This window comes from Mycteria americana, chromosome 9 (assembly GCF_035582795.1).
Source record: "Mycteria americana isolate JAX WOST 10 ecotype Jacksonville Zoo and Gardens chromosome 9, USCA_MyAme_1.0, whole genome shotgun sequence".
Classification (NCBI taxonomy): Eukaryota; Metazoa; Chordata; class Aves; order Ciconiiformes; family Ciconiidae; genus Mycteria; species Mycteria americana.
Window position 1 is genome coordinate 36545115 of NC_134373.1, and position 21747 is coordinate 36566861.

Below are 21747 nucleotides of genomic sequence, written 5' to 3' on the forward strand. Positions count from 1 at the left end.
AGGCATATGTGATACAAAGATTATTTACAAAGTAAGCAAGCAGCCAGGAGGAGTCATGCAACACTTTCCAGCGTAGAGGAAAAATAATTACATGCAGTCTTTCAAGCAAGAGATTGATTAAACACAACAGGAAATTAGAAATGTGCCTCCCTCAAAGATATGACACAGAAAGAATTGCCCTAAGAGACACAACCATCTCTTTGCTTGTCAGTACTATGATGATTCTCCTGTCAATTCTAGAATGGAGGGATAACCAGACTGCCTATCCAGTGATTCATATTCGTAGCATATGGTAACATTCTTTCACTCAGTACTGATCTCATCACCTAACCTTAGCTGTCTTCAACTAGAGGGCATGGCAAGTAATTCATTGACTTAATTTAGCCTGATGTAAAGCACAGGGATTATATGAAAGCAAATTAAAAATGAGCATAAAAAGCAGGAAAATATGTTTGCTCCTTTGCTTGTTCACTTTACTGGCTTATCCATAGGGATATGTTGATTCTTCTTTTGTATTGGGATTTATTTTCTCTATAAAGTACTTTACAAGGTTCACTTGAAAAAGCTCAACAGAAGGAGATTTCAAAAATATGTTAATTGAATGTTGACAGGAATCTCTGTGGACGCCCACAAAAGCAAGATACTCAGGAAATGTCTGTTAAGATCTCCAAATTTGTGCAGGCAGACTAATTTTAATCACATATTTCTGGATTTATTTTTATGAATCAATGCCACATCAATCTTCTATGGCCTTTTATTCCAAACTGTTCGGTATGGAGCCCTGCCAGAAAGGAACTCACAGCGCTGGCAAGCTGTTGCATGAGCCTGAGTTAATGCATGTAAAAATACTGCTTACTGTTTCCTCAGTTTTTAGGAAAGGACTATGAAGACAAGTTATAGTCCCCCCCCGTGTGGCTTTTTTTTTTTTTTTACTTGATCCTAACAGTTATGTAAAAACTCGGTTTCATCAGGCTTCCCTTCTTGTAGAAGGGACTTCATTAGAGGTGCTTCAGAACAACAACTACCTTATCCACCTTTATTGTAAAACTGTAGTCCATTCCAGGGTATAGTTGAACTATCTTCAAATAAGCCAGATGGGATACTGCTAGCAACAGCAGCACAGACCAAAACCAAAGCAGATAAATGTACTGCAATTCTCCACCTAGATGTACCCAAAATTTGAGTAGGAGGTTAAAGTCTTCTTTATGCACTAGCTGGAACAATTCTTGAGTCAATCTCCACCTGATCTTCTCAGCTACCACATGCATTGCCAATAGAAATGCTGCACAATGCACAATGATGCAGAATATAATTTCCACCATGATCAAGACTGCACTGCAAATTACTTTTTTATCAGATGTTCTGTAATGTCATTTTCTAATAATATCACTAGCAGTTGAAGTGATTTACATTCAAAGAGAAGGGGTTCATATTCCAATCTTGTTAAGGGAAGCACAAATATAATACAAGCATCAATTTTAAAAAATACTCTAGTAAGAATGATGGAGTAAGATGCAAAATAAAAGATTTACACATCCATTACAGATTGCAAATATAGTTCATTTGATACGGATGCTGCGGGGGGGGGGGGGGGGGGGGGGGGGGGCAAAGCCCTAACAATGACTATCTTGGCTAAAAAGAAACTGAAAATCATAATATCAGGGAGGTTTGCCTAAGGAAAGGCGGCATGTTTGGGACCAAACAGTAAGTTGGCAGAAGGAAAGAATACTTGCTGACATGACAAAATGTTTTTTGTCAAAGCTCTGGAATCTGTAGCATCACAGCTTGACAGCAAAAGCTCTGCAGGCCTCTACCAAAGCCAAAAGTAATTAAGTGTACTTACATGTACTCCCTGTGTGCAGAATGCACAGCAGCTGCGTTGCTGTAACGCCACAAAACTATCGCTGATGACAAAACATCCAGGGTAGCATCAAACTGAAAGAGATACAGAGTCAATTGTTCTGTGGGCTATTAAATGTGCCCTGTACTAACAGTAATGCATTTACTATCCTGCTGTGCAGGCACAAAGCAGCTGCAAATAAATCATTTTAATGAAAGCAGGATTTACATTTATTAAATTGATCTTCACATTTTTGCCATGTATTATTGCATGGTGATACACTTCAGAGCTCAGAAGTCAATCAAGGGATTAAAAACTTTTTATTTCTAATCCATCACCTGTGGAGAAGTTAAGAAAAAAAAAAAAACTACTACTATCTGCCACTGTGGCACCACAAGAGTTAAAATACTAATATGATTCTTATGCAAAGACTCTAAAAAAAAAAAAAAAGTGTTTGAAAATGCCTGTCAAGCATTCCTTTTTCCTGCAAAGTCACTAATTTTCTGCAGTAGAAGGTTTTGTTTCAAAGCAAGCAAATACTAACTTTTTTCAAAATCCCACTGTATCCAGATTTCATATTATTCTTTATGATCAGCAAAATTGCCATGTTTGTATTTCTAGTAAATGGAGACATGATGTCAGGTAACACCAAAAACCAGGCTTGTCCCACTGTAAGAACTTTCAGCCTTAAGTCAAACTTTCTGTGCAATCTAACCTTCAAATTTGGAAGCAAAAGACAAGTTATTTGAAATTGGTCATTTTGCTTGTCATTAGGAATTTTTTGCTCTGCCACTAATCAGGAAAGTCATGGCAACTACTAACCAGGAAAGCTGTAATCCCAAAGTCAATAGGAGTTTTACCATAGACTTCAATAGAAAAAGGGTCACACAAAATTCAGAAGGGAACTTCAGAATTTGGCTCAAGTTCAACAACAGAACTGATTAAACTGAGAGATTTTGTAGAAGAAAACCATATCTGGTGGATAACATCTATCAATTATGAGATATAAGTATTGATATTAACTCCAATACAAGACTTAGTAGTCAGAAACTGAAAAAGTATAATGAAAGTATCTTTACTATCCTTTCCAAGGTATGACTTCAACAATATTTTTTCTAATCCATCATTGACTTTCTTTGCACACCTTGCCATGAACTTACAATAAGAAAAAAAACAGTATTTCATGTTCAGAAAAAGCCCAGGAAAAAAATGGTAGAGAATATTAAAATTGTATCTCTACTTACAGCAAATCCAAATGATGATGCACTGTATCTCATCACGGAAACAGCTAAAGGAAAGAAAATATTATTTAGAATCACTTTAAATCTATTTTGTATCCTTCCTTCTTCTCTTGTCCAAGAGCTACAAAACTAGTTTCAACACATGGGCTTAGATTCACCCAGTTCCCACTAGAATGACCTGACCAACACTTAAAAAAGGTCTACAAGAAAGGCCTTGTGCTGCAGGAAATGGTTAGGTCACTCGGGAGGTGCTTTTCTTTCTTCCAAAACCGTAATGGTGCAGACCTTAGTGTAGCATTCAGAAACAGTCTGTTTATGAAACATGCTGCATTTCAGATGCAGTTTTGAGTAAAAATATGTTGAAACCACAATTTCAAACTCTCAGAAAACTTTACATGTCTCAAAGCGCTCCTTGCTCCAGCTAGGCACATGCTCCTTGCTCCAGCTAGGCACAACAGTCCACCTGAACTGGCTGACAGAAAACTATGCAGGCCCATCCAGACTTCTTGACTGCCATCCTTTTGACAAAAGGCCTAAAGGTAATTCACACAGCCCCAAGAAACGCTTCAAATTCCATCAGATCAGTGATTTCCAATGGAAAAAGCATTAGCAGGAAAAATTTTGACCAGCTCTGATTTTGACTGCATACTGCCTCTAAAAAATAAGAGAGATTTAAAAAATGGGCTAACATCTGGAAAAAACTATCATTTTTATAATTTTACTCCATGCATCTTAATTCTATCATCTCACAGTTCCCAATTCTAGGAGGTACTGTGCAAGGAAAAACACCTTTCAGTAGCCCAGAGGAATACCAGGGAAGAAGCAGGCAGGAACGGAAGAGGTCATCACCTGGAGATGGGACTTCATCAAACTGCAGCTCTCACAGGCTAACAGTGACACTACAGCTATGTCAAGCTCTCGAGCATTGAGCAGCTCTAGCCTTCTTGCTGCGTTTTGTAGACTGTTGAGTGAGAACAGGACTAACCAAACCTGTGTACCCTCAATGAAAAGCACAGCACTCTAGTTCCAGTTAAGAGGGCTTGGAATAAAGCCTAAAATTATTAATTTTACTACCCTTTTATGAACAGATATCAGCTAACTTACTAAGAAAAATACATTTTGGTAAAAATAAAAAAACTTGAACTAAAAAAAACCCAGACTTATCAACGACTTTGTCAATCTTAGGCTGACAAACACAATATCTAATTTTCAGTATTCCAGCATTCATTAGAACAGCTTGGCAGAACAGAGCCGCTATGGTTTGACTGTTCTTTTCAGTAACAGCAAGCTGCAGTTCTGTGGCACTTATCTAGATAAAGAGAAATTAAAATAACCTTAATTGGAAAAAATAACCCTTTTCTTATTGATCTAAGACGTAGCTGTGGCCACAACCATGCCAGACATTGGAAATATTTGGACTTTATCATTACAGTTAGCCGAAACACAAAGAAAAGTCATCAAGTTCATTTCCAGATTCCCATTTTCTCAAAGCTGAAGAGTACTGAAATGGTTAGTATGGATTTACATCTCCCTCTCATTGTTAAATCATGATTTCCCACACTTCATCTCCTAGGTGAAAAAAGAGGCTATATTTCTTGGTCAGACTTGCCAGGCAAGAGCTACATTTGACAAGCTGACACTAGCTTGCAGTGATCCAGCTGCAAATTTGAACACTTCACTGAATAATAATATATTACCTATCAAATTTTCATTGTATGCCTCCTTAGAGGCATACAGTTTCAAAAACTGCAGAAGTTGCATCATAAAAAATATGGGCATTCACAGGTACACACAAGCTTGCAATGTTCCTGTCGTTACTGCGTTCATATGATGCAGTTCAAAGCCACACTTTCACTCCTACTTCTATTTCTAGCCTGCCTCTGTGGTGGAATTAGCTCCTCAGTTTTTAATAAATTGCCAGCTTTTTTCCCCACTCTAATCCAGACTTAAAACAAATTAACTCTATGGTTCCCTTAAAAATGAGTATATTAAATTTCTACAGGTGATGAAGTGCATAAAGATAGCCACACCTTAAGAATGCTTTAGGGGACATATTTGGTGTATTTAAAGCATAAGGTCTTTAGCATGAGAACTGTCTTTATTTTTATGTATTCTACCACCGTGAATATCCACAGCACTAACACACAATCTGTTTGGCCTGAGCTATCTAAAACAGTAATGAAGAACAAGTATTAACTAACAGTGTCACAAGTCTGCTTAAACCTTTTTGCTAGCTAGTGAATACAACTGGAGGAAAGACTTTCCAAGGATTGGTACCCTATAATACTAACTTGCAGTGGTAAAAGGTCATCATAAAAGTAGTAATGACCATTTAAGCACTGGAAAGATATATTTTTATATTATTTATTTACACACTTGTTTTCTAATGGGAAAAACAACCCATTTGTCTTTCTTTCAGAGTCAATTAACAACGTTAAAGCACCTTCAGCCCTGACTTAAGCACATTAATACTTCTAGCTGACAAGTACAGTCAAAAAGCTCACCAGTAAGTCACCCCAGTTTAAATGGGATGTTTGTCCATGAGTCTAGGCTCTATGGCAGAGAAAGCAACTGTAATAGTGGCTTACAGGGTACCAGCCAATACAGGTTGCCAGACTGACCACATCCTCTAAAGACAACGACTGGCTCCCATTCTAGGCACTGAAGCTGAAAGGACTTTTAGGGAAGTATTTCTTAGCGTCCAAGCACTTGAGACCCCTAGGCAAAGGAATAACCAGTGGTCCTTAGGCCTCCAGTATCACTGCCATGCTCCAGGAGCAATGTATGGCACTGCAGGAATGGATCATAGAGCTTTTGCTGAACCCTCACCTTCCTTCTTCTCAATACACCTTTGCAGTTATTCCCAGATGAGCCTCTGATGTAAAAAAAACCCAGAGATTCCTAATCTCCATATTGAATAAGTACAGTGGTGGAAACAAGCAATGAGGAAAGAACAGAGCAGGTAGCTTAAAAATCCTGTGGAGCCACTGCCTACATTTAGCAGCTACACTGCCATGACAGTGGGAGCCTGCTTTTAGCTATTTTATTGGCTAAATTGGACAGCATTTTATTACCTCTACAATAAAGCAGATAATCCTAATGCATTTTCCTGACATTTGTAAACAGAACTTGCAAGCAGTCAGAAACTAAAAATAGAGCCAGCACAGTAAGCCACAAATCTACCACTGCCTCCACCTGCACAGCGACATCAATTTGTGAAGTCTGCCAACCTATAGGTCAGATTTTGCTGTAATTCCTTCACCCCTTCCAAAGTGATTCCAAATAAAGAAAAATGCCCCATTTCCCACACATTCTACCCTGAACAAAATGAGGGTTTTATTCATTTCCATCTGCCTCAGAAAAATCATATGACTAAGGCCCTAACCCTACAAAATCATTCCAATTTAACTCTTCAGCCATCTAGTCTCTACCAGCTTTTGCCATGTTTAATCCATGTAAAATGTGTTCCTGGAGAGCCAGGACCCCTCAGTGACCCTGGGCCTCTCATTTCCGTCTCTGCATTGGGAGAGCACCCTGGTACCTTTTTTGCACAAAGGTAGGAGGCAAGAAATAGGACAGGAAATTAACTCTGCCTCCAGTTCTCCCAAACAGAAATCTTTCAGATGAGTCTAGCTACAAATGAGAGAAGGTACATACAAACAGCTCCTCCATCTGTCACAAAAATCTCCTCTTACCTACTCAGAGAGGGGAAAACTATTTTTAGGAAGCTCCTCTTGATGGGACAATCACTCCATCACATTTGCTTTGAAATTAGTCTTTTTGAAAGACACACCTGGATATCAGCACGTAAAATATCATGGCTTCAAAGCACATGACCTGCACTTCACAGAAATCAGGCAGGCAATATGAACATCACTGAAAGTGTTGGGTTTATTTCTATATATATATTACCATGCATATCTTGCAAGTTGTACAGAATCACAAGCAAGACGAACTGGAAGTTGTGCTGAATCAGAAGTGAAACTGAAATACAGTCTGTTTTCATTGCCCAGTGTTGGTAAAACATCAAAAACTAACGTTACAATAAATATTTCAAAATAAATCCATTCCAAGCAGAGAAAACCAAATGAGTAATACTTTCTAAAAATCCCTCACAACAACTGCAGGCAAAGAACAGACATGACTGATACCGTTAATACTTGTAAAAAACACTACTGACCAGGACCAACAGGTACACATACATTTCCCCAGGCACCTTCTCCTCTCCCCGAAATTCTAGTAGAGCAAAATTTAAGGATTTTTATGCACATGCCCGAAATTTCTGCAATCAGTACAGTAGCAACAAATGGCTGCTAAACATCAATATCTCAGACACAAGTCTGCCAGACATCTAATCTACATGGGCAGATCCAGTGCTATCCATCAGTGTCATGTTCCTACACCCATATTTCTATGGCAAACTCATTGGCAAAATTGTACCAATCCTATCTATACAAAATCTTTAGCTCATTTTCCCAGTTTATAATTGCATCAACATGGTAAAGACTCTTATATCTGGACAATACCATTATACTGTTATATATGTATTACCAAGTGGAAGCATAAGTTTAATGTATATTAAACCTGCATCTTGATCTTATTAGAATTTATGACCCATTTGTAAATAAGTCCCTAAGAGGGTTCATTTTTGCACCTGCCTGAAAGGTGTCATAGTGACTGTCTGCAGAATGAGCTGCAGCAGAGTACTAAGAGACTTCTGTCCTTGGGGAAGACTCAGCTGTGGGATGTGATTCAGCGAATAGGGCTCTAAAGGAGCCAGACATCATGTCCCCAGCTCTGCCACTGCCTGGGGCATGACTGTTAGGCCAAGAAACTACTCTTCTTGAGTTTTTTTGTTTTTCCAGTTTCTAAATTTGTTTTCTGTACAAATTCTACACACTTCAGAGCAGCGACTGTATCTCCTAGTCTGTCTCTACTATCCCCTGGACTACAGGCAGGGCTGGAACTTCTGGCTTCTAAATGTGTACAAAAGCAACAAAGCTAAGGAATAACTTATTGAATGCTGAAAAGATTATCCATGTGGAGGAAACAGTGAACCAGCTTTCTCTACAATACACAGTAGACAGTCCCCAAGAGCATACCAGTAATGTAAAAAAACCCAAGCAAACACTGAATGATAGGCACACACACACTAAGGGTAAATCTGTTCCTGATTTCAGAAAAAAGAATGCCTGGGCTCTCTTTTAACAGCTGCTGAAATATCTTCTATATACAACAAGCCTTCACTGCCACCCTTCAGTGAGTATAACACTAAAAAATAGTCCTCCAAATATACCAAAGCAGTCAATTTTGTATGTCACTCTTTCCAGCATAGCTAGAGATGAACACAAGAAACCATTTGTTTAGGGAAAGCTTTTTGTAAAACCAGAAAGCAGACAACGCCAACAAAGCAGAGTTATCAGCAATTTCCAGGGTTACTCAAAAGTCCACGCAGGGGTAATATTACAGTATGAGCAAGCACTGTGCAGAGCAGTGCACTGCAGTGCCGGTTCTGGGAGAAAGCAGGACCCCTCCTGTCCAGCATCCCACTGCTTCACACACTCCAGTGCTTCCTTTCTCAAGTGCCAACCTTCTGTTTTCAAACAAGATCATCTCAAAAAAAGAACACAAATAAATCAAAGAAAAGGAGGAGTGGTATTTTTGTTTAATCTTGGCTTTCCAGGGGGCAGGAACTAAAAGAGGGCCCATATGTTATAGCTCCAGTTGAGCTTTATCGGGATACTAAATGCATACGTTTGCATTTAAGAACAGGAATAATAAAACTTGAAGGTCTATAAGACACATACTAGTTTTCCTTCCAGGCACATGGTGCAAACTCTCTGCAATTGAATATACAGGTGCATAATTTAATCTGTTATACTTCAAATGGGGTCACTTGAATCACCCAAAATAACTCAGTGCAATGACATTAAAGCACATTGTCATTTAATGAAACTATGTATTATTGATGCCTCAACTCCAAATATAACAACCAAAATCGTCTAGAGTGTTGCAAATGTCCGTAACTGCACATTTACCAGGGAAGCTTTTGCAGCCTATACCTACAATACATAGGCTTTGTAATTTCGAGCCTGAAACTCGCTTCCAAAACCAAAGGAAGCATTTTGGCCCTGGACAGGGACAAGGAACCTGTAGTATCTTGGCTAAAAAAGCCAGAAACAACCAGAAATGTTGAGTGATATCAGACACACCCAACAGCCGTTTCTAAAGCCCTGTGGCCAAGATTTGTAACTCGCTGTATCCAAATGAAGGTTATTCCAGTTTTAATGACCTAGGAGACTCTCCAAAGGCAACATGTCTTCCATCTTCTGTGTTGTACTGACTGGAGGCAAAGTTATCAGATAAGTATTCATGTCCTACACAGCATAAAGAATTTATTCTTGGGAGTTTGGCCAGTTGCTTTAAAGCAGGTTTTACCTAAGTTAACAGAATAAGCCAGAAGACAGAAGTGAAGGTTTGTAAATGCTTCTCTAACTTAAATGGGTTTCTGGAAGCTTCACAGAGATCCAGCAAACTCATATTTTATACATGTATCCCCAAATCTGTAACAGCTTGGACATAGGCTAAATGTTTTTACGAATCATTGAAGGTTTTGAATTGTTAATAAAAAAAGAGCTGAAATACTGCCATTATTCTCAGGTTCTGGTAAGTTCATGTCCTGTGGTCACATTAGAAAGATGGAGAGATCCTTTCAAAAAGGTAATTAAAGAATGGTATCATACGCAAGCTACAGCTCAGATGTATTAACATAGAATTTACATGCAAGGATTTGGGCTAACTGCAGCACAACCAACAATAAATATATGAGTATTGTTGGTTGTGCTATGTATTGTGCTATGTATTGGTGTCTATAGGAAAAAATTATTGTTAATTAGCTTTTATTTAGGACATAAGCACTTTTAAAAGAACACAACCAGTGAGAACTCCATCCCCCCACCCTGGTTATTTGTCTCCATTACTGTAAAGAAGCCTAGTGGTTTAATTTTTAAAAGATGCTTAACTTTAAGTTTGCCAAATTTAGACTAAATGAAATATATCAGAAAACTCCAAATGCTAAGCCTCCAGGTTCAGCATCTTTTTTTATTTATTTTTTCCCTACTTTTATGCTACTATTTCAGACTTGACATGATTGTGAATTGTATTTTCAACAATTGTGGTATATCAGGCATCATGAGCATGAAAAAAAATCATCAATGCTGCTGTTAAAAAAAACAAGTGAGTCCAGTTTGAAAGTACTTCTAAGAAATGTAAATAATTGTCCAACATCGTAAAACCTAATTCTCAGCATGCTACAGATTCTAACCACAGGCCTTATGGTGCATACAGACAGTATTTCATTGGTTGGTATTTCAGGTTCAAAATCCTCACACCAGCAGACAAACGTAACGCAGCTTTCAATACCTGGAATCATATTACAGTACGACCACTGCTCCATATAAATTGGCTGACCGAAGTGCAACATAGAGGATTTAGATCAAGAGAGGATTTAGTTAGCTTTGCCACATATCATATTTCTTTCTAGAAGTATTGCAACTATCCCGTACCTTAAATATAGTTCTTAAATAAGATAAGAAAAAAATATATCTGTGGTTTAAGTCTACTCAAATTGGATTCGTCCTGGTGTTCTTTAAACTTAGAGAAAAGAAACACATTTTAGCCATGGTAAGCATTTAAAACCAGTCCACAAAAGCACTGCCTAAATTTTCACTTTTCCACATTAACTGTAAGAATCCTTTCTTAGTATCTGCTATCCACAATACAACACAGGTGAATTTTCTAGTTATAAACAAATACAGACATGCCAGATAATATTTTCACTGGCGTTGCACATGAACTTCAATATACACATTTTTCTTCAAAGACGTTTTTTTCCTAGAATTTCAGTAAAATTTTAAGCAGCTCAATGGATGCAGCAATGAATTGCAAAATTTTGTATTTACCATAGAAAGTTTTCCAAATAAATTAGAATTTTTTTTTTTATTTGATAGATTTTAACTTTTTCATTCAGCATGTGTGTGGAGAGAGTTAGACGTATAACTATAGTTACAATTACCTCAAAAAATAGAACAAACCAAACAATTATAGTAGTCTCCCTATTTCACAGATAAGGAAACAGAACTGGATCAGGGATCTTGGGAGATATTTGAAGATCAGGGATCCAGAATAAGTTTAATAGCCAGAACAACTGGACTCTGAAGAGAGAGTATAATTGTTTGAAAATGCAGCTAGGTCCGGGTGGTTGGCACATTCTCACACATCATACTGCCTTACTAAGTAACTTCCGAAAATACCGTTAAACATTCCCTTTTTTAAGGTTCTTATCTATAAAATGGGACAAAAGTAATTCCACACTTCAGGATGTTATACACAGGAAAAATCATTTTACCGTATGGAAGCATCTAGTAATTCTGCAAAGAGTGACCACAATCACCATTAATATCTTATCTATTTGAATAAACTGTTTAGTATTATGATCTACCTTTTATGATATTTCACATTCTCAAAGCACTGCTTTAACTTTTAGAAATGCAAACTATGGAAAATGGTAACCCAATTAGAAATGATCCACAAAATCTTTATGGCATTCCCACAGCTTAACAGTTGTAAGATACTCTATTTTTATACTAGAAGTATTTCAACAGACTTCTGAAAATCAAAGCAGACTTCCTTTTACGGAGAAATATAGCAGTACTTCAGAAGTATATCAAGTGCTGAAAAAACATTCATATTGAAAATAATTTTGTATTGTCCTTATAATTACATTATACTAATGCAAGTTAAATTACTGAAACTGATGTGACTAGTGCACCCCCATCAATGGGTTATTACAAGCTCATTTTTGTCCTGCTGAAACCTCTAGAACACAAATGCAGAGACACCCATGAATGCAAAGGTGACTATTTTAAGCATCCTTCGTTTCAGATACCTTTGAACGGTTCTGAATTTTGAACACAGAAAAATGAGTCCACACAAAACGGTCAGTTGGACACACAATAATGAAGATGCTCAAAATAATTATCAGAAAAAGCTACTAAAAACTACTTTCAAACTCAGGTAAATGAGAAGTACAGACAGGCTGATACTTTCTTTTTTAAAAAAAACAATTTCTAGCATAACAATTTATCTGTGTTTTATTTTTTTGCAAAAATCACACAAATGCAACAGGAAATCTGTCAGAAGGAATGATGGTAAAATAAGATACTTGCTTGTCACTTTCCTTGGTATGTTTGCCTGGTTCCTCCCTCAGCTAACAGGTGGTTAAGTCCTGCAATTCTGTTCTTGAGGAGGATAAACAGAATTAGAATAAATTCTCTGCACATACACGTTTGTTATTTAGAAATCTAAGACCCTGGCTGGAGCCCATCTGTGACTGACCCTGGTTCAACAGATCCTGGGACAAGGAATGGCCATGCTAACCTGCAAGCCAGAGGGCACAGAGCATGATCCAACGCAGATCTGCCCCACACAGCAGTACAGCAGGCTGCTTCTCTGGAATCAATTGTTCTTCTCTATACATGGATTGGTGCCTTCCCCAGCACTTCCTACCCTAGCTAATGACTAATGGCACAACTGAGTCCCTCTATCGTCAGTGGGAACAACACAAGAGAGGAGCATAATAATGCAAAGATTGACAGGTTTTCCTTATCATAATAAATAAAATTAAAAAAAAAAAAAAGAAAAAAGAAAAAAGGAGGCTTATATTCATTTCTCTATGCATGGCTTTCCTAAACATGCAAAGAATGGAACACAGTACGTGAAGACAAGGCCAGAAGAAATTCAAGCTCATTACATTTAGTCTCATATTAAATGTTTGTTCTCTGAGCATTTTAATGACCTTAGAAATATGAAAACCAGGGAAGATTTGAACTGAAAAGCTTTGGTCGTTGAAAAATAATTAGCTGTCTTCACAGCCTTTTTCATCATCCCTATCAATTTCAGAGACAAGACACATATTACGGTACCCCCATTTTAATTAGATGGCTAGTGAGCTGCTCCAGAACCAAAACAAGCTGCCAAATACAATTAAGCAGGCTGCCAGAATATAGCACAATATTACAGAGATTTTCTTTTCACGAAGTGAGATTAAGAATGCAAACCATCCCAGACACCTCAGTGAATTAGTGGAGAACCTTTAAAACCTGGCTTTACATACACATTTCAAAAAAAAAAAAAAGAATTCCAATTTAAAGTTGCTTTTTGGTGTAAAACATTTTAGATACCTCAACTGACTGTGGGAGAGAACATCTGATCAGACTTTTCCAGCAGTAGACACACAGCCCATTTTAGTATGTAGGAGCCTGAAGGCCTGTTCTCAGAGGTGAAGGTGTTCACAGAGCACACCATGCTAAAGACACCGCTATGTACTACTAGACAGGAAATAAGCTACTCCATACCCCATTAAATCCTTTCATTTAATCTTCGATTTTAACAAGTGAAGAGTTCAATTCCTGCCATTTAACATCTTAAACTTGTAAAACTCTCACAGGGGCATTCCCACACTCTAAGAATCTGCAGTTTAAAAAATGCAAAATTACTTGCAGTCCCTTTACTGGTCTGTATGTTCAAGAATTCCTGTATGTGGCATATTTGACAAAGCACTACAATTTGAACATGGAAGAGTTATATTGGAATAAAGTAATATTTATTTTGGAACTGAGGGTAAATTGGGAAAAGTGTCACAATTTTACAAAATAAATTTTAATGGTCAATTTTGCTAATAAGCCTAAGAAAAGCCCAAACAACTATGGTAGTTCTGAATCAGCAAATATTTTCATAATTTAACTTTATTTAGTACTGTCCTATCAACATTTATTTACATTTACTGTATTGCCAGATAGTTTGTGGCAGCTTATCACCTAGATTCTTACACTACAAACTCATTTCTATGGTCAGATAACTAAAAAGCAAGAGATGACTGAAAATGTTACCTTGTTGTTTATTCAGTTAGCCCAACTGGCAGATTTTATCTCCTATTTCAGTATATTGTATCATGGGTTCTGATCAAAGTGACATTTAACTTACATTCCTATCTCTATTAGGGAAGATTATTTTATTTGCACAAAGTAGTTAAATAGTCCAGGTAACTGCAAGTAAAATGTACTGATAAAGAAGAGAGGAAATTGCAAGCTTATATATTGCTATTCGCTGTGTGCAAGCAAACTGATGAACATACTGACTTCCACCCAAGTCAACAGGGCTCTGAGGGACAAAAGAGATTTGCTCACAAAATAAATGATGAAACTAGGATCTAATATGTATAAAGCCATTTATTTGACCATTTGACCATTCCATTTGTCTTCAATGGAAGGCATGTTGGTTCATTCTTGTGTAATAATTTTACTCTTTTCTATTCCCAAATACACTTTGAAGTGTGCAAGTCCAGAAGATTCTTACCTTGCTGGACCTTCTTTGCCCGTGCTTTTTTAACTAAAAGATATTTTGCGTGTTTTGTTAGCAGCTCAACAACTGATTTCAGCTCAACAACTAAAAGATAGCAGACTCTTGCTTTAATTCTCATATGGCTGCTGGAATGTAAAGAAATCTTAAAGTTTGAATCGGATTATTAATGCTCCTTTAATACAGGTCACCAAGCAATGAAAATTCACCCTTCTTACGCAAATTTAATTAAACATCCAAGTTCTGAACACAATTCTGCTAAATAAATCAAAAGTCAGGAAGAAAAAAAAAAAAGGAAATCCTCTGGGTTATCTTTTTTATCTTTCTAGGCTGAAATATAAACAAACCTTCTGGGAGAGAAGCAACTGTCTGATGTCTCTCTGTTAAATTTAACTGTAGGAAGGAACTGCAAGCCCTTCAGACAAATCTCTTCCTCAGACAAAGTACTAATCTTAACAATCTATTGCTAAGGGCCGCAATAAAGAAGGCTGTCATTAGTCCTCCTTCAATGTTGTAATATGGAGATGCTCTGCTAGCACGGATGACACAGACACACTGTACACACAAAATAGCACTGCAGTCAGGCTTAGGATACAACTCGAGAGCAAACCAGATATATTAAGTTAGCTGTGGGCTCCAAGTCATTAAGTAAATATTACAATGAAATGTGAGTCTTAATAACAAATTTTGTTTCTTCTGTGGTTTTTAATTAATCTTTGGCAGTAGCTTTTTAATGCAATAATTGTAAATAAACCTTCTTGGAAACATGTAATGCTGCTTTTCTAACAAAAACATTTTAAAACTGTTACAGTTTTCTTCCAGTTGCACAGTCTTGACAACAGGTAGCAGTAGGAAATCCTACTCAGCAATGCACAAGACCAGGAAGATTATAACAGCTTCCCTGAAGGATGCAGAGTTCTAAAAACTAAAAGAAAAAACAGCAAATGATTGACATACCACACTATTTTGCATCTGTTCAATTTTAAAGTAATTGGCTCGACACATCTAGTGCTAATTCTGATCAAAGTAACAGAAAACTTCCAATCCTGTCTCTATTAGATGAGCTTAATTTATTTGGACAAAAAATAGTCCAGGTAACATCAGAAAAAATGTGATGATAAGACAGGAGGATATTACAAAGTTGTACATTGCTATTTACAACATGTAATCATGTCAATAAAACTTGAACTACATAAATTACTTTTTTGTGTTCCATGCACAACTACTCCAAGGAGCAAGCTCTTGAAAAGTGTTAAAAACATATTCCCGGGATAAAACCCTTTATGTCAAGCAGCACACACCTCTTCTTTTAACATACAAAGGGTTTTTGCTGTTCCTCTTTTGGTTTTTTTCTGTTATACAGGCTTATTATTAGCATGAAACAGCATCAAAACTAAGAAGAAAATTTCTACATTTCAGTATACAGGGAATGTTTAAAGCAGAGCTGACATGTATCTGACTTGCAATCAAAATGACTTTTCAATGGAAGACCCGAAGCACCAACAATCCATGGAGTCATCTAAAATATCCTGACTTAATTTTTCTAGAATGATAAGCATAGTCTCTGAAAATCCAGTCTCAAGTTTTCTGCCAGTAGTACTTCTGAAAATAGAGAGAACTTTAAAAGGTTTAGCACATCTCTACAATCATGACACCAACAGTTCTGAAAATTTTTGTTGGCAATGATATATTTTTAAAAACATTGCTTCAGATTATTGAAAGTGAAAACACACACACATTTTTATAATTTTTAGATCCTCATCTGCTCTGCTTTTAAGAGATCAGCCAGTACCTAGTCATTCTCTGGCTCCATGCATAAAGTAATGATGCATTTTTTTTTTTCATTTGTAAATCATGTTGAGAATACTTGCTTATTTATAAAAAGAGAAACCTAGAATTACTAATACCAGAATGCTGGACTTGTATTTAAAAAATCCAGTGATCTGAATTTGTAGTCACCAATCCTGATCCTTGAGTCTGAGATTAACTTACTAGAACTGGTAGTTTTGCGATGGCTGAGAACACTATTGCAGCATTTCATATTGGCCAAAGATGTCTTGCTTGCTATTCTCACTGTGCCAGACTTACCGCTTCCCTTCTTGGTGATGAAAGGCTTTGAACTTTCTTGGCCTGATGCACCAATATGGCTTCAGCCTGATTCCCTCAATGATGCAAACACCGCTGCCCCTAGTGATTTCAGCTGCCTGCTGTCTGATGAAGAGAAGATGATTCTTTTGCAAAGCCTTCCAAGCCCAAATAGGTATTTCATATCCAATTATAGCTCTAATTATGTTAACTTATTCACTGCTTTTGATGACCTCTCAGCCTCCCTCCCAGGTAAGACACCTTCTTAAGTTTACAAGTTATTGTATTGTTTTCCCTGCACTGCTCTTAGTCATCTTTTCTTTCCAGCTGCCTAGTGGTCAGAGCCATACTACAATGTTAAGTATGCTTCGCAGCAAACAGAAAAGAAATTGCAGCACGTTCATTGAGCCACTTTAAGAGAAAATCAAGAATAAAATCAGCAGTGTAAAACTAATGTAAATGATCTAACATTAATGTGTACAAGCATAGAATTTGGATATCTTTGTAGCAGTGTTATAGAAGAGTCTAACAGATATGTTCCGTCTACCCCCAAGCAGGTCAACTCTCAAGTCAGGTGATACTATTGCAACATTCAAACAAATAGACTATATTACTACATTACATAATATGATATGAGAAAAGTATCTTACTTTTGGAAAGCGGAAAGAGCAAGCTACTTTTTATTGACTGTGCAAAGAAAATTACTGTGAGTTCTGGAGTACTGTAAATTCACCTCGCAGTATATTTCATAGTAACTTGATTGTATACATAGGAGATAGGAGTCCAGAGTCTCAGACTGTGTAAATTTACATCATGTTCTTCAAACATGCTTATTTATACTACTTTATTATCTAGCCTTGATATAATTGACTGTGTTTGTAACAGCATAAATTTATAAAATTCCCATTTTTAATTGAGTGTGGTAAAGAAGTCTAAAAGTTTTCAGGGAAATTATTGAGATAACTTGATCAATGATACTGCTGGATAAAAAAATACTTACATCAAAAACATTATTTTGCAAATACATTTTTGAAACGCTGGAAAGACAATATCCTTTCTTCGAATGAGAATTTGTAACAGCATCTCAAATATCTTAATAATGTTTCATTCCTTTTGCATACTATCTTTTAAAAAATAGCCTGCAATACGCTTCTCCTTTCTACCAAAGAATAAAATAAAGAAAAGACAATTGAAAGGAGCGGCCAGGGAGAAAAGATTAATTTGGAGCTAGAGCTGAGGCTTCTCTGGGGTAGGATGTAGGAATGACACAGCTGCTTCCAATGGAAACCAGAAGATTGGCCACAGTACATTGAGTTATCAGCCACAAGACTGTACAAAAGATCCAAGAGAGATCTTGGGGTACAACCCTCCCAGCCATGTTCTCCAAAGGTCTGGCATATGAATTACCTCTTGGAATGACAGTGCATTTCCTACAGACATTCCAAACGGATGTAATCAAAACCCTGCAAGTGATCTCAGTTGCAACAGGAAAATTTGGAGGGAGGAAAGGATCAAAAGCCTAAATCATAAACGCTATAGACTCCCTCTATTTGTTTTTTTTCATTTGTTTTCTTCACATGCGTGGTCTTCCCAGGAATATATAACAAAAACATCCGCTCTTTTGTATAGAAGACCTGTTTCAAATTTGCTTTCGTCATGAGCCATAACAGAAACAAAATGACAGACTGCTCCCTGGACTGCTATACAATAAAACCAATACTGATTTGTACTCAATTTCGCTATAGGACATGTGCTTCAGTTTAAATAGATCAACGTTTCAAACCTTACAATCTGAATTATGAGCAAACTTGCTCACCAGCATGGCTTTTAATATTCTTCTAATTTCCAGACTAGAAGAAATACCTATGTTCACTTGTTCTTTTGACTAATTGACCATTAGCTTAAAAACCTCATTCTCCCCATGACTATGGCTTGCATCCACAGTGATCAAGGTTAGCTCCTCGATGGTGGAGTGGCCCTCTCACACTGCCCTATTATCTTATCTCACAATGATACAGTGCCAACCCAAGATTGGGACCTCGTAGGTTACTTCTGCATGGAGATCTGATAATGACTGACTCACATGCATTTACAGAACATTTTCCTTCATGTGAATTTAATCTAAAATATTTTCAAGATAAGAGTCTCAACAGATAATGACTTATTGGATAGGAGTACTCAGAAACTAGGGTCCAAAATAAGCCACTTCCTTAATAACTTGGTAATTACTTCTGACAAATTATTGCATTGGTTGAAAATGAGGTGGTTTTGCAACAGCAAATACAATCAAGGAGTAAAAGGTGCTTATCAGGAGTTAGTAAGTTAACATGATGGCAAGAACTTTAAATAAAATTGCAAATAGTTTTTGTTGATGCTGTACATTACTCAGTGGAAATGATTTTCTCAATTGTTTCTGATATTATTCTATATCATGGAACAACATGCAACAGTGATTATTTCATCCGTATCTTTGATGTTCTTTAATAAATTCTGGATTAAAAGTTTGCAGCTTTATACTGATGCAAGTGAATTCAATGAGTTCTTAAGTTCTACTGTGAAAGAAATTGTAAAAACAGGTGTTGGCATTTGGGAACTGTAGTACTGAACACAGATCAGATGATTAATTTCATGACAGGTACCACAGAAAGCAGTCCTAAAGAGAAAAGTTTATTGAGACAGCTAGAAGAATATATGCATGAAACAAATCAAAACAATTTTATAAATACTCGGTAAAATTAGATATTTAAAATTAATTCAAACTGGCTGAACGTGCCACTCCAGTTTCCCTTTATAATGTGGTTCCGCCTATCTAAAATACACAGTCTTTATCATTTATTGATACAATTAGTTTGTCAGATTCGGACAGGAGTCTGAATTAGCATTCAGCAATCCACAGATTCTGATTTTTATGCCTTATGAAAAGGTTAAATATTTACTGTAACTTTGATTATTTGCAATTTTGGATCTGACATTAGTCACACTAGAACAGCTAGGCCTTTCACACTATGTGATGTTCAGATAAGCTCTCAGAAAAGCCATTCTACTGGTGCCAAGTTTTTTTTTTAATTTCTGGCTTGCAGCTGACCTGAGGTGGATGTACGGCATCTGTTTCCACTCAGCACCACTTTCAATTTATACGGCTCCATACCAAAAAATATACTTTCTACTGAAAAAATTTCACTGTAAAAACACAGATTTAAACAAAGAACCCCAAATACTTAATTACCTTTATTTGACTGTTAGAAAGAAAAAATTTTATTCCTATGTGCAATGAAACAAGTTGTTTGGTTTTGTTGTTTGTTTGGGTGTTTTTTTTTTTAATAAAATACTACGCCATCAGCTTTTCTAGGCCCTCTTCAAAGCAAACCCACTGACAATGACAAAGGCTAATCCCTGTGCGTGATTAGCCTCCCTCTTCTATACCAGGGTATTTACAAAACCTTGTTGACTTGCAATGACTCACCACACTTCTACATGGTTCCTGTACTTGGAGAAAGATTAACATAGCATTGCCATTGGATAAACAAGGAGAGAAGTGAAAAACAATCACAAAATGTAAATGTAGTTATATACCTGTTTATTCTAGCTCATTTTAATATAGAATTTGTCATTAAAATCAGGTCTTATCCAGTATCCAACAAAATCAATGGAATAAGTTCAACTGATCTCAGTATACACTGGACCAGATCTACAATTTGTTTAGAAATGTTATTTTGTTGTTAGTAATTTTCAATGTAAAAAGTATGTACACCTACCTAAGTGGGTTTTTAAGCTTTTCTAAAAATGCATTAAAACCTGCTAAAAGTGAATCAGTAGCCTAATTCACTCTTGAAGGTTGTTCCCTACAAAGCTCTAGTCTTAAAGATTTTCAAAGAAAATGTCTTATTTTTGAAGCTAATCTACTCTAACAAAATGAAAGCACTTATGCTCTTTCAATGTTACTTAAGCCCTATGTCTGAATACCAATGTTTCAGTAGTTTTTCCACAACTTGAGAACATTTTCAATTCCTTATAAAATTAAGAAGAAATTCTGATCCATAGGCAAAAAAATGTCAAACTGAAGCACTTCAGTAAGGTACTGGTTCATCCTTAAACTTTGAAAGAAATACTTACGAATCCACCTAAAAGTTTATTACAGCAAGGATAATGAAAATATCCTTTCTTTCTTAAAGAAACTCTAATGCAGCTTGAAGAACAATATGTAACTACCTTTTATTTTACAGCCAGACAGAAATGTTGGCTGAATAAAAATATCTAGAAACAGAATAAAAGAAAACTCTGTATAAAGTTATTACACAGATCTGTATAGATTATTAAAAATGTTATAAGACAAAGAAATGTCTGCATAGCAAGTCCTGCAGAGAAGATGATCTGATTTCCTAAAGAATTTGGTGAATTAATTATATACCTTTTATGTTACTTTAAAGATGCAGGTCTTCTCTTTATTATCAATTTTAGTGTAATGTGTTCTTGTGACACATAACGACATTATTAGAACATGAAACTTAAGCATGTATTCTGATTTTTCCTTTGCTTTTTGGAACTACTGCAGAACAAAGCTGCTCAAGTAATGAAAAACACAGTAAAAACAACTGGCCAAAACCAATCCCTCAGCCCCTGCATGTTACTAAGAATTCGAGAAGTTGCGATGAAGTACAACAAAGCATGATTCACATCAAATCAAAACAAATGCGAGCCAGTAATTTGTACACATCTTCAACCAAAGAAAAGGACAGGTTTAGCACAGCAAAGCGAAATATGCTTCTATGTGTTTTCCATGTATATGTAGGCATTGGGAGGAGGGAAAGTAAACCAGAATGAGCTGACAGATGTGGCAATGTACTACATTTGTAGAAACATAGAATAGTGCTAATACTGAGCTAGTCTGTGGGATAAGCTGGAAGAAGTAGAGTTGGCCTAAAACATCAAAGAGCAAGAAAGACTAGTCACACTTGTCAGCATCCATTACCAGCAGATCCTTCCTCAGGTCCCAGCCTCGTGTCATCAGCAGAAAACGCTTCAATGGGGGAAAGCAAAGGGAATTGTATACAGGCTTAAATGAAGTCTTCAAACTCAACCACCTAAAGACAGCTACTACTTTTCCTAGATAATACAATATCTGCTGCCAAAGCAAAATGAGAGAAGGAACATTCAGCTGGTTAG

General features: G+C 36.6%; 1 protein-coding gene across 1 annotated transcript in view; it reads right to left on the minus strand.

The window, feature by feature from the left end:
• Positions 1-21747, minus strand: part of TMEM163 (transmembrane protein 163) — a 100109-nt gene that overhangs the window by 37374 nt on the left and 40988 nt on the right. Inside the window, exons 3-4 of the mRNA XM_075512579.1 lie at positions 3085-3128; positions 1844-1935 (exon numbers count right to left, since the gene is read on the minus strand). Of these exons, the coding sequence (XP_075368694.1) occupies positions 1844-1935; positions 3085-3128 (136 nt within the window). The remainder of the gene's footprint in view (positions 1-1843; positions 1936-3084; positions 3129-21747) is intronic.